We start from the raw sequence: 13,611 nt of genomic DNA, 5'->3' as shown, positions 1-13,611 counted from the left end.
GTGTGCCCAGGTGGCCAAGAAGGCCAATAGCATCCTGGCCTGTATCAGAAATAGTGTGGCCAGCAGGAGCAGGGAGGTGATCGTGCCCCTGTACTCGGCACTGGTGAGGCCGCACCTCGAATACTGTGTTCAGTTTTGGGCCCCTCACTACAAGAAGGACATGGAGGTGCTGGAGCGCGTCCAGAGGAGGGCAACGAAGCTGGTGAAGGGCCTGGAGCACAAGTCTTGTGAGGAGCGGCTGAGGGAACTGGGGTTGTTTAGCCTGGACAAGAGGAGGCTGAGGGGAGACCTCATCGCGCTCTACAACTACCTGAAAGGAGGTTGTAGCGAGGTGGGTGTTGGTCTCTTCTGCCAAGTAACTAGCGATAGGACAAGAGGAAATGGCCTCAAGTTGCGCCAAGGGAGGTTTAGATTGAACATTAGGAAAAATTTCTTTACTGAAAGAGTGGTCAGGCCTTGGAACAGGCTGCCCAGGGAAGTGGTGGAGTCACCATCCCTGGAGGTATTTAAAAGACGTGTAGATGAGGTGCTTAGGGACATGGTGTAGTGGGCATGGTGGTGTTGGGTTGATGGTTGGACACGATGATCTTAGAGGTCTTTTCCAACCTGTATGATTCTATGATTCTATGATTCTAAGACCCACCTTTACTTTCTCAGCTCTGAATGAATGCCAGTAACAGCAGCTAGAGTGTTCCTCTGGACGTGGCTGCTATAGAAGCTAAAGAGGAATTCAGATTCTCTTTATCCAAAAAATTGAGATTCTCTTTATCCAAAATCATGTCAAATGGAATTTGCTCTAGGTCCAGTTTTATTCAGCGAGTGCCAGATCTATGACACATCAAAAGCAAAAATTCAGGGGTCAAACTCTGCCACACAGCACTGCAAAGCTGCCGGACCCATCTCTAGTAGGTACCTTACTGCATGGCAAATCCATCTGAAATCAAAAACAAGACACAAAATATCGCTCTTCACTTCATCTTGTGGATTAGCACTGACTTTCAGCAGCTTCAGTTAAATCACCACTAATTCTGACGAGCACCAGTGACTCATCTCAACACACGGCAGCACGCAGTTTCTAACATCAAAGACATTATATGTCATGCTACTCACGTGGGGCAAGGCTTGAAGCCCGCTGAGGTCAGTGGAGTGAAGACTGTTTACAGGACCAGCCCCACATATAACATGCTCAGTCTTCCCACCAACATCCACAGTGCTTCCAAAGTAATCAACTGGTTGTTTGCCACGCATTTCACTAGATGCAATGAATAGCAATGCTGAACAAGCAGCACTCAGACCTAGGTCCATTCTAACTGCAACAATATCAATTTTCATACTATTTATCAAACAGTTTGTGTTACCTAAGTGCAATTTTTATTCAAGTGTCAAAAAACTTAGTCCACCCTATGAAACAAGAGCTACATTCAGTCTTGGCTCTGCTGTACCAAAACATGCCTGGTGTAAAGATTAAGGCTTCTCTAACAGAAAGAGCATGATAAAAAGAAAGCAACATAGGCAGCTGTCAAGCTGATGAATTTCCACAAGTTAAAGGCAATTTTAAAAGTATTTTTATAACATAAACTTCCCAGAAAACAGAAACAAGCATTTTAGTTCAAATGCAATTTATTTTTATGAATATCTTATAGTGACTGCAAGCATAAACTCAGCACTTATAAAAGCTGCCCAACCAATACTTCCAAGACTTCTCAATGCATTTACAAGGGCTAAAGGCAAAACAAGGACCAATGTATTACAGGGTTAGTACAACACAGACAGAGGCAGGGTCTGCATCAGCACCCCTCTCACCTTGGCAGCAACAGACTTCCTCTGCATTTCCAAGCTTTTCCACAAGAACTCTACTCCCAAAGCATTAATGGTGTCCCAAAGCGGAGAGCGACAGCGTTGGCAAGAGATTATGCAGAGGGACAGGAAGGCAGATGGCCTCCTGGTTTGGCTATGATAAGGGAGAGGGACTGGAATCCAAGCTGGGGCAGCAAAGGGACTTTTGCAGGCTGCTGCCAATACCAGAAGCATCGACAGATTTAGTTTGGGCTTAGTTCGCTGACCACACCATAACAACAAGTTCTTTGGTACCAAAACATTAGGAAATGCCATTGCCAGAAGATACTTTGGATGCAAAAAAGAAGATATGGTTGACATGAACACCAAACAAACAGAAATGGAACTCCACACACCAGGATGAAGGCCAAAACAAATCTAACTGAGCAATCATATTTCCAGAACACCACCACATTTGCCAAAAGACTGTGCCAAAGCTCATCTCCTCGGAGTTTGCTTCCACTGAAGTCAATGACGATACACCTAAGCTTGACTGATGAAATAAAGAACAAGTAAAACCATGAAAACAGCCTCTCTGCCCTGGACACCATCAAAGGCTCATCACACTGCATGGTGCTCCAGCTCACTCACGTTTCAACTCTAGAAGAGTTAGAGCATGATTCGATAAAGAGCTCTCTCAACTATGGTTTGGCTTGGGTCTGAAGTGGCCCATGTGCTGCAGGGTTTGGCCATGAAAGTGTCTACTTTGATATCCCTAGAAACATGAGAGTCCTATCAGGTCAGTTCACCTACATGAGCATCCTGTCTCCAGCAGCAGCCATAAACCTTACGAAGAGTAAACAGCACAGGTAAATTGGATACTCTTCCCCACGCACTCCCATCCTTTCATCATTTTCAGTTTGGGGACTTTCTAAGCCAGGTGTGGTTTTAGCTTATTTAGTAATCTTCAATGGATTTTTTTTTTTTTTTAAACGAACTTGTCCAGTCTAAAACTTGCTCGAATAGCTATGGGCTCCTGAAAAATAAGAGGGGAACCTCCAAACTTTGACCACCTCGTATTCTTACTTTGCAAAACATGAACAGATGGTAAGTTAACAAATGCTGGGAGTCACACAGCCACTTAAAGCCCTGTGCCTACCTCAGTAGTTATATGCCTATCAAGACCTAAAACTAGCCAACCGGAAACTCCGGTTGTAAGAATAAAACCTTGTGGATTTAGAGAGGAGATCTACTAATTTGAAAACAGAATCCTGCCTTGATTTGATCTTGCCAACGGCCATTTCAGATGCACTGTTCTTGTGCTCATTACTAATTTCGCTTAAATGCAATCATTTTACAAATCCAGCTAATTTTAGGCCTGTTTCACCACAGTTGCAGAGTACAGCCATGTGCAAGACTGTATAATCTTTTCTCAGCTGCAATGGCAAATTACTGACACTGTGTTCAAAGAACCCTCAGTTAGCTCAATTCTGATCCCCTCAAAGCTGAAGGACAAACAAACTTTCTGCATTTTAATGATGTCTACAGCAGTACATTCCAAAAACGCTGCAGAAACCTACAGCAATTCTTTAAAGTTTCATTCTTAGAGATCCAGACTGGTAATTTTGTTTTGTTGGTTTGGTTTTTTTTTTTTTTGATAATTCATTATGACACATTCCTTGAAAAGAAATGGAGAGCATGCATGCACATCAAGAGTACAGGGTGTTACCCAGATGTACACAGAAGACCCCAAAAATTCTGATCTCTACATTGCACCTTGCAGAAAAGTTCAGTGTATTATCTCTTACACATCTCAGCCCTTCAAATACAGCAATATCCTGCCACTCTGGAAACAAACTGTGACCTCCAGCTCTGCATCTGTTTGTGATGGCAGATCTCCAAAGAGGCACAATTTATCTCAAAATTAGGACTTCCAGCAAAATGCACCAAGTGCCGTCAACCTTCCAGTTGAACAGTGGAGAACTACAGACAGTCTGATGTCATGAACAAAATTACAGTCGATTTTGGACAAGACAAGATTTTTGAGTCCTTACAAGTATGTGGTCAAACTGGGAATTGTCCAGCTCAGTCTGTGTTTGTTAAAACACAGAGAGGGCACATGAATTTGACAGAGTCCCTGGAAGTACTGGGGAATCATGAACAGCACATCTGAGATCAGCAGAATTGCACAAATTGTAAGAACTGACAGCAGCATCAGAGAGAGGACACAACATGGCCTTGACCACACTAAACACAAAGCAACTTTGATAAGTAAGGTAGTGGTAAGAGGTGCCCCATCTTTCCTCCCAGAATCCAAGTGTTGAATTAGCTTTTCACAAGGCTGAGGCCCCACAGTAGAACGGACTTGTCTCTCAGCGAGTCCAGCATTGCTGCTGCTGCCCTGTCAGCAAGTCACTTGCTTACACATGGTCAAAGCTTCTAACAAATACTCCTGGAAACCAGCTTGCACTTGGATCGCCACAAAATGCTCTTACCGGTTCTCCGTGGTTATCTGACACTGTTAACTTTTTTAGGTTTTCCAATTTTGCAGCATTCAAAGGCAGGAAAAGAAGAACTACTTCATGAGGCACTTCATGAAAACATGCGACAAGCTCTTCCTCATCCTCCTATTATTTCTGAGACTGTTCTGTCAACTGAGAACAACTGCTATTGCCTTTTAAGACCGCAAGTACCCCTCAGAAGAGTGCTGACATTTCACAAGTCCTGCCCTTCGATCAGACAGGGGCTGTAATACATGCAAACAGAAGGAAGAACCATATCTGAATAGTACAGAAAAAAACCACAATGCACTTAAAGTCTCATCAGCATAGATGAAGCATAACCGGTTCTGTCTTCAAAGTTCCTCCTACTGTCCAAGGATTTACGCTTGCACGTGACTTCCCCAATGTCACACAGAAAGTCTGAGACATAATCAAACCCAGTCTCAGAGGTGGAACCCAATCTTGCCTTAACTGCAAGACAGTTTTTTCCTCTAAATTTTCCCCAAAATGCCTAGTCAAACAAGCTCTTACACACAATGCATTGACTGGTCAAATAATTTAAGAACTGGAGATAACTCATTTACAATCTATGCTTAATACAGTGTTGGCACCCTTGGTCAATATTTAGAAATTTAATTCCTTTACATCGGAAAAACCAGCCAACTTCACATAGTAATGATGAAAGGGAAGAAATAACTGCAAATTTCTTACATCCATCACCTGCTTTTACTGATATTTAGGGTATTACAGAGGACCTGGCAGCAGTGACTTCTAAATCTGAAAGGCTTCCCCAAAGCAACTTTGACCTAGTAAGCAAGCAAACACTTGGATCAATAGCCTCAGACTGTAAATCTGTCTGTGATTCTGCTGGAGGGACATAGTCTTCGTTGAATAAATAGCACACTCTTCATAGCTTTAGACTGACACTTTAAACTTCACCCAAAAGCTATAAAACAGCCAGGGCTTTGAACAAAGCAGCAAAACACTTGCTGCCCAAACCCTCTCTTTAAAGAACTTTTTCAAAGATTCTTGGAGAGATGTAAGGACCATACACTGCAGAGCAGCCTTCGATCAGCCTTCAATCTAAGCTTCGAAAGCTTAGATTAAAGTAAGATCCACTGTAGAAAAACGGCAATGATGCCATGCTGCATTTACCTACCAAACAGGTAAACAGTAATTGCTTTGTGATGAGAGTACAACAACCGAAAACCTATCGAGATCCCTAATTTTGACCTACTGCAGTATGGCAGACCAAAGGGCCATCAATCATACGCTGACAACATATGAACTGTCTGAAATATCCCATTTCAGTTGAACACAGTTAATTCCTCAGATACTACAACGAACTGTTAAGAGCAACAGAGAAATAGAAGCCTGTTTAGAAAAGTTTGGAAAGAGGGCCTGAGCGTTTACTAATGACTAGTTACCTAGGTGCATAAACAGGCAGTCCTTTTCTCTTACCATGTATGTCAGCCATTTCTGTCCTCACTTGGATGTTCTGTAGATGACTATATCAATGATTGTAAGGTCCGTACTGACAGAGCAACATAACAACATAAACAGCAAACATCCAGGCTAGCGAGCAGCTGGGAGATTTCTCACGGCCAATTAAACATGGCACACGGTTATATTTTACCTCTAACAGAAGCAGTTTTCTTCCCTTCTCTCCACCTAGACAAAAAATTCATTTAGACTTAAAGAGAAATACTTTCGTTCGCTGAAAGGGGAGGAAACAGTTTAGAAAAGCCTCAGTTCTGAAAATCACCAAATGGGATATTCAAAAATCGACTTCTGTGGTAGTCAGATCAATTTAAAACATGGGATAGATTCAACCATTTGTGTATTATTATTGCATTACACTGAGAAAAGGTCAAAGTATTAATTTTTCAGTTTGAATTGACTTTATGTGAGACTACTAGAAACATTAGCTATGTCACCCTTGTCACCCTATGTTTATTTAGCTATGAACATCCAAGAAAACAAGCCAGATGCTGAAGAAAAACCCATCAAAACCACTTAACGCTGGTGAATTACTGTTGCTTATGGGATAGTTTGCAATTCCTCTTCTGTCTTACAGACATTCACTGTATAACGATTCAAACCAGATTACCTGCAAAGTTATTGCATATTCAGTAACATCCTGTGTCATCGTGTGCCTTGGGGGTGCACCTCTATGGATGCCAAAACGCACCCAGGAGATGCAAGCCCAGCGCACCACGTACTACACGAAATAAAAGTTGTGATCCAGAGAGTCTCCAGTCCAGAAGACGACACAGTAGGCTCATATACTGGATAACAACATAACAAGCAGATGGTAAGTAGTCACAGCCCCATCAACTATCAATACCATGTTTAATATCTGCTTATTTTTAAGGTAATTAACATATTTGTAGTTATTTTTAGCAATATTAATACAAGAAGATGAAACCCAATGTTCTTGAATCTGACATATTTGATCCCCAAATTTGCATCCAGATTTCATTCTTTTCTTCCCTTCACGTTATGGAAAGGGATGGAAAAGTAGTGTGGGGCTAAATTATGGGGTCTCATTTTACACACCTTGCAGACTTCATTGAAAACTTTTCTCCTAAAGCTTTTCTTTTATTTTTTTTAAATGTTGAGGTTTGCTCAGTATTGAGAACGAATACATCTTCATCTGGGCAAAATACGCTGTTTAAGTACCGGAACGCACATTGCTATGGATATACTGTGAAAGGAAGCTTTGCAACAAGAACAACCACACACGTTTGTTTTAACGTGAAGGTGTAAACGATCAGTTCCACTGCTACACACGTAATACAACGTATGTCAAAATACCCCTGGGTGTGATATTGGATTTTTAGGACAGTCCATACTTTCTCCTGCTCCATTTGTTTGCAATTTTGGGCAAACGGCTTCAGGTTCTTGCCAAAGGCACTTCTGCCCAACACGGGCTCTTTCAGTGGCACCACCATGGCAGCTGCAGCGGACAGAGAGAAGCCAGGCGACCGGCTCCGAAGAAGGCCCCCGATGCCGAACGGTGCTCTGTTCAGGTCAATGTGCCCCAAGGTCTCCCCCACCATCCCCCAGCACTTCACCCCGCTTTCGGAGCAGGGCCAAGGCTGGGGACCGACACAGGCAACGCTGCCAAAAACCGGGACACCTGCCATCCCCGTCAAGCGCCTTCGCCCACCTCCCACCCACCCCACCAGCCGCCACCGAGCCCCTCCGCCCTCCCGCTCACCCAGGCCCCTGGAAAACAAATCCCCAGCGGCACCCACCTTGTTGAGGTGGGGGTTCCTGGTGATGTCGTAGCCTCGCTTTTTGACGGCCAGGGCCCTGCCGGGGGTGGCCGGGGTCCCCCCCACCTGGCAGCTGCGGCCCCGGGTGACGCTGAGGAGAAGCGGCCTCCGGCCGGCCCCCGCCATCCGCAGCAGGCGGCCGCCCGCCCCGCCGCACACCGGCACCATCGCCCTGCCGCGGCTCCTGCGGGCGCGGGCTGAGACGACGTTAGCGGACACTGGCGGCCGGCGGGGCGGGAAGGGCGCGGCGAGAGGGAGGGCCCGGCCCGGCCCAGGTGCGCCCGGCCCGGCCCCTCACGGCGCGGCGGTCCCCGCCGAAGCGAAAGCAAACCCGGGAAGCAGATCCCGCCTCGACCCCGCGGCGGTCGCGCCTCCTCCGTTACCTGTTAAGGCTCAGCCGGCGGCTGAGGGGAGGGGGGTGTCCGCCGGAGCCCCGCCTCCGCCGGGGACAGCGGGCCCGCCCGCCCCGCCGCCGCCCGGGGACCCTGCGGCGGCCTGAGGGGACCCCGGCGGCCTGAGGGGAGGGGGCTTGCCCGGCCGGGGCTTCGCCTTCCCGCCATCGGGGGGCCTGAGGGAGCCGCTCGCCGCGCCGCCGCGTTGCCGTCGTCTCTCCTTTCCAATCTGCATTTTCTCCATTAACCTTAATAAAGGGCATCACGAGGGAAAAGCCTGGCCCGTGCTGCGGAGGGCGGGGGGCAGCCCGGCCCTGGCGTGGGGGGGTTTGGTGCCCCTGGGCAGAGCAAGGGACCCCCAGCCCGGCGTGAGGGGGGAGCGGAGCTGCTCGGAGGAGCGGCTGGTCCTTGGGAAGCGCTTTGAAAGGGCTCGTCGGACATCCCTCCTTCTGGAGCGTGAGCAGCTGTGGGTAGCTAGGCATGTCCATCTACCCATAATCTATACGTTCTATATAGAACATCTATATACACACTATACTGTGTATATAATGGATATACTCCTGTCGTGGTTTAACCCTAGCCCGCAACTAAACACCACACAGCTGCTCACTCACCCCCCCGCCTCCCGTAGGATGGAGGAAAGAATCGGGAGGGCAAAAGTGGGAAAACGCGTGGGTTGAGATAAAAACAGTTTAATAATTGAAATAAAACAAAGTAGAACAGTAGTAATAGTAATAATAACAACAAAGGTAATAGAATATACAAAGCAGGCGATGCACAATGCAACTGCTCACCACCCACTGACCCATGCCCAGCCCATCCCCAGAGCCGCGAATCCCCCTTCCTCGACCACACCTCCTATTTATATACTGAGCATGACATCATATGGTATGGAATATCCCGTTGGCCAGTTGGCTCAGTTGTCCTGGCTATGCTCCCTCCCAGCTTCTTGTGCACCTGGCACAGCATGGGAAGCAGAAAAGTCCTTGACCAGAGTAAGCACTGCTTAGCAACAACTAAAGCATCAATGTGCCATCAACATCCCTCTCATACCAAACCCAAAGCACGCCGGCTACTAGAAAGAAAATTAACTCTATCCCAGCCAAAACCAGGACAACTCTATACTACGTATGTAATATATATTATGTATATTACATATGTATTTTTTATATATTGTAATCTATATATTCTATTCACTGAAGAATGCAGGTCCCTGCATCCATTTTTTTCAAAGAAATGAGCCCTTTTATGCTTTAAAATGGTGACATCATCATCACTACTACCACTCCTCATATAAAAACCTAGTCGCCAGATTAGTCCCCAGAATAGTGGAAGATTCAGGTTCAATTCCGTCTTCAAATCAACACTGCTCCCATACCTGCACCCCCATCACGAAGCTCAGGCCTGCTTTGGGTGAGGGATGCTCTCCAGCTCCTCCTTCCATTTGTGTTGCTGTCTGCAGATGTATTTTTTAATATGCTTTAATATTTTGGGCGATAAATGATACAGTTCGTGCAGAAAAGAATGGACTGCAGAGTGAAAGATGTTGATTAGATGGATATAGTTGTCCTTTCTTGCCTCGGCATTTCATAGGCACTCCATAGAATAGAATAAATAGACTATTTCAGTTTGATTCCATGACCTTATGATTTCTCCCTAAAGAGTATATGGCTTCATGCATTGCCCTCAGTGTGCCCAGGATATTTACGCCTCTGCTGTAAGACAATGATTATATTCAAACCTCATACTTGAGGACTGTGGCCACTTAGTAACTACTAGGACCATGGGGGAAAAAGCTTCCCCCGCCCCCACGGGTCAGATACGTTCTGAGAGTGAGGTTGTTTGTCTGGTCTTTGGTTTTTCCCCCCTTTCTTTTCAAATACCAGAAATTGGCCATAAATGGAGACACACTATTGGCGAGACCCAGACAGCGGAGGTAAGGAATATGTGCATCACTGAGGCCAGACTATGATCAGGGAGATTCTTAGTGCATGGAAGACACAAGAAGGAAATTGCCACTATTATTGCTTTTTTGCGTAGCTATAAATTAGAAAAATCTTGAGACTTTACATCACCTTGCGAGTTTGGAATTGTGAGGATCACTTTGAATAAAAACAAAGTCAGTATCTCACCAGCTTCTCAAAGATTTCCTACTCCCACCAGCCACATTGGTCTTAGCCAGCCTAAATTTGAATGAGTTATTCTCCATCCCTCTACAGACTCGCTGTAAATTTTGCAGTGGTGGTTGTGGCCATGTGCATAGCAAACAGGACATTTGACACTGCGGTCTGTAGGAGAGTCCATAACACTAAATCTCCGGATTCTTGAGCCACTCCTAGTGAGCAAAGATAAAAAAAGAGGAGAAACTTCCCTGACTGCTTTGCAAAAGTGTACCATTAAGTTGTTTGAGGAGATTTATTTGATAGAGGAAAAAGTGCCAAGCTGAGAGCCTGCACAATGAGGCTGCTTTGCACAGCTGAGAAGTGTCTCAGGCGGTAGCATTGGCTCTCCCAGCAATAGGTGTCCATCTTCAGGCTCAGACCAAATGCATTTACTGTGCCCTGGAGAATCTAGACAAGCTGTTTGTACTCATGGGACCTAATTCCACCATCTAGTGCTTTCTAGGGGAAAGATCCACCACTTACAAAACTCAAAACAAATCCGTTCACTTTGCCCGTTTTGTAAAACACTGCGTGCCTCTTCTTCGAAAAAGCAGCCTGCAATTTTGTGTTGAAAATGCTCTAAGAGAAGGACAGAACTTCAGTGTAATTTGACTGTGTATGTCTAAGAGTTAACTTAAACTTTTTTAGACTAAATGCAGCAGGTCTGTTTGGGGTCCATGTGCCTGTTGTCTCTGCTATGAACAGCAGAAAGAGTGCCAGTTAGTTTTGTTTGAACTGGTTCACTAACTAGTAGCTTTAGCATCTTGAATTGTCAGGAGTCAGAACCATCACGCATTATGGCGTTATGAAAATACCTGGGAGGTGATGCACGGGCTTCATCGCTGCCTCCTTCATAAAGGAAAAAACTCCATTCTGAATGATACAGAGACAGTATTTCAAAAAAATCTACACTGCAACCTGAAACGTATTCAATGCAAATTTTTCACAAAGTATTTTGATGTTTTTAACCCAATATCTGTAAACAGAAGAGGTTTCCTTGCATGTTGACTATTATATCTTCTATGCCTAGTGACACCTGGACACACACACAAGCCCCACGAGAATGGAGAGAGAGGGAAAGAGAATTTCAGGGCTCGATAAAATTCCTTGTTATGTCACTGTAAGTAGGTGGAACAAATAATTTGGGAGGATGTCAGACCTGCAATGGACTAAATTGCCAACTTTTTGGAAATACAGAAAGGCCTATAAAAGTGTAAAATATTAAATATGAATATGGTCTAGTGAAAACTTAACTTTTTTTTTTACAATAATGATGTTTTACTGATGAAAATGGGTATTATCGCAGAATATTTTCATTTTGACAGAAGTGTTCCAGTTTTTCAGTGAAGCTGAAACCCTAACTAGTCTCAATTTTGAATTAAAAAATCAATTATAAGAAAATAATTTACTGAGAACAGATTTTTAAAGATTTTTTTACTGTGTGAATTTACTTTTGAGTTTGATTTACTAAATATAATGCATTTAACAACAAAAGTTCCAAAATTTCATCTGAAATAGATTTGAATCTTTAGATCAACCCAAGCGAGAATAACTTTCATTGGGTCTTTTGCAGAACTGATTGCTTAAAGTTACTCATCTGTAGCAAACACTGAAGATGATAGAATACTCCCCTGTCTGAGAAAAGGGCAGGACATTGCTGGCTTCTGTATCTACAAACCACGTAGCCTGCAGCCTCCTAATCCTCTAAACCTTCTGGTAGACCTTACTTAATTTTGTGTCAGAGGAGAAGTAGGTGACTAAGTACTTTCAAAGACAAGACGCAAAAGCACAAACATCAGCACAGCTACCGTGGAAGGCAGACACCAATAATGAAAAGCAAATTTATGGTCCATGCTTGCTTGGTAAAAGATAGGGAAGGTGTAGGAGGAGGAAATAAGACATTAAAGGCCTTTCCCACGCCACGGGACTGCTGGCCAGGCTGGCAGCTTTGGTCTGTTCCTGAATGGTGCGGGGGACTGTTACTTCTTGACTCAAGGGACCTGAGTGAGTGACGGTAACTGTGACGCCTCTTTGGGCTGGGCTCCAATTTTCTAAACGCTACAGGAATTTTATTCTGTTTCTTAATGTTCTTTCAGGTGCCTTCTCAGAACTTGTGAGCCATGGCCTCTTTTTGTATGAACATGAGCAGAACACCCTTTTTTTTACTGGGAATGCCCATAAACTAGCACACAGTGAACTAACCAAATTAACTCATTATCATCACAGTTTTCTCAAAGGTAAATCAGCTTCTCCTGCCTAATACTGTTCCAAAACAACAAAATAAAGGAGTTTCATAGCTTGCTTTGGAGCTTGTCAGACAATGTTCTCCCAAAACAGCAATCTGAAATCGATAGAGCTCCCAGAGTTGTTGGTTCAGCCTCTGGCTGGGGGCACAACTTCCACTATATCCTTGGGAGAGAGTTGCCATGTGAATCTTGACTTTGTACATCTATCTTCTACCCGTCAGTGCTGGATCGAGGGTCATGACAAAACCATAAAGCTGTGTGTGAACTGTCAGAAGAGAAGTCTGTTTTCTTTTCCTGGCCCTGAATTGATAGAATTATTATCTCAGTTTCAAGAGTGCCTGGAGATACATCAGTGGCCTTGCGCAGTAACTCCTCAGAAGAAGTTTATGGACTATGATTCTAAGAGGGACAAATCCAGGCAGGGAAATGGAGACATCGCTTGCCTGGGGCTACACAACAGGTCAAATGGCAAAGATGGGAATTCCTGCACACCCCTTCCACGACAGACTGGCAAAAAGCACGAGATGGGGAGTGAGGGAAGTGCTGTATCTGTAGTATCTAATTTCTAAATGGGGCTGCAGAAATGGCTGCAGATAGATTCTCCCATTATTGACCGCTGAGGATATAGGACAAGGTTCTAAGAAGGGTTATTTTTAACAAGCTTACGACATTTTGAGCATTTTTGGCTCATGCACACACTGCCACAGGAAGATAGAGATATATAGAAAGAGATATATACACATATATATGCTTTTGACTTTATTGTTGCTGTATGGACTCTTTCACACACTTTATTTCCTTCATTTTAAAATTCTAGCTTATATGCTTCTCGGAGCAGGGATGTATTGTACATTTATAAAAGCAAAAATAAGGTTTTCTCTGCAGCCATGAATTGTCTCCCTACTGTTGTGCAGACACTGAGTAGTGCCTTGCCAGGGGACTTCTCATCTTTTACCTCCTATTGGCTGACAATAGCCATCAAACTGATTTTTTGCAACTTAGTGAGAAAAAATTTACAAATGCTGGGTTTCTAAAATTTACCTGGCATTTGTAAAATAAAGCTTGAATCTGATTTAGATTCTTTATCTCCAGGATGCAGAGTGCTTGCTGTCAGATGCACATGAATGCACTCTGTCTAACATGGAAGCCTCTCTTGAATGCAAATTTGATTGAACCAACAGTTAAATTCTTGATTAAAAAACTAGAAAGTGTGTTACAAAAAAAACTATAAAAGCAATGAAATGCACACTTAT

The 13,611-nt window shown here is 44.3% G+C and overlaps 1 protein-coding gene across 1 annotated transcript in view; it reads right to left on the bottom strand.

The window, feature by feature from the left end:
• LOC142077893 (NADP-dependent malic enzyme, mitochondrial-like) overlaps positions 1-7,943 on the bottom strand; it is a 145,463-nt gene extending 137,520 nt beyond the window's left edge. The window contains exon 1 of the mRNA XM_075140182.1: positions 7,538-7,943. Coding sequence (XP_074996283.1) covers positions 7,538-7,726 — 189 coding nt within the window. The 5' untranslated portion in view covers positions 7,727-7,943. The remainder of the gene's footprint in view (positions 1-7,537) is intronic.
• Positions 7,944-13,611: the final 5,668 nt, after the last annotated feature.

This window comes from Calonectris borealis, chromosome 1, assembly GCF_964195595.1.
Source record: "Calonectris borealis chromosome 1, bCalBor7.hap1.2, whole genome shotgun sequence".
NCBI classification, from domain to species: Eukaryota; Metazoa; Chordata; class Aves; order Procellariiformes; family Procellariidae; genus Calonectris; species Calonectris borealis.
Note: the sequence above shows the minus strand (reverse complement) of the source record. Positions and strands in the feature narration are given on the sequence as shown.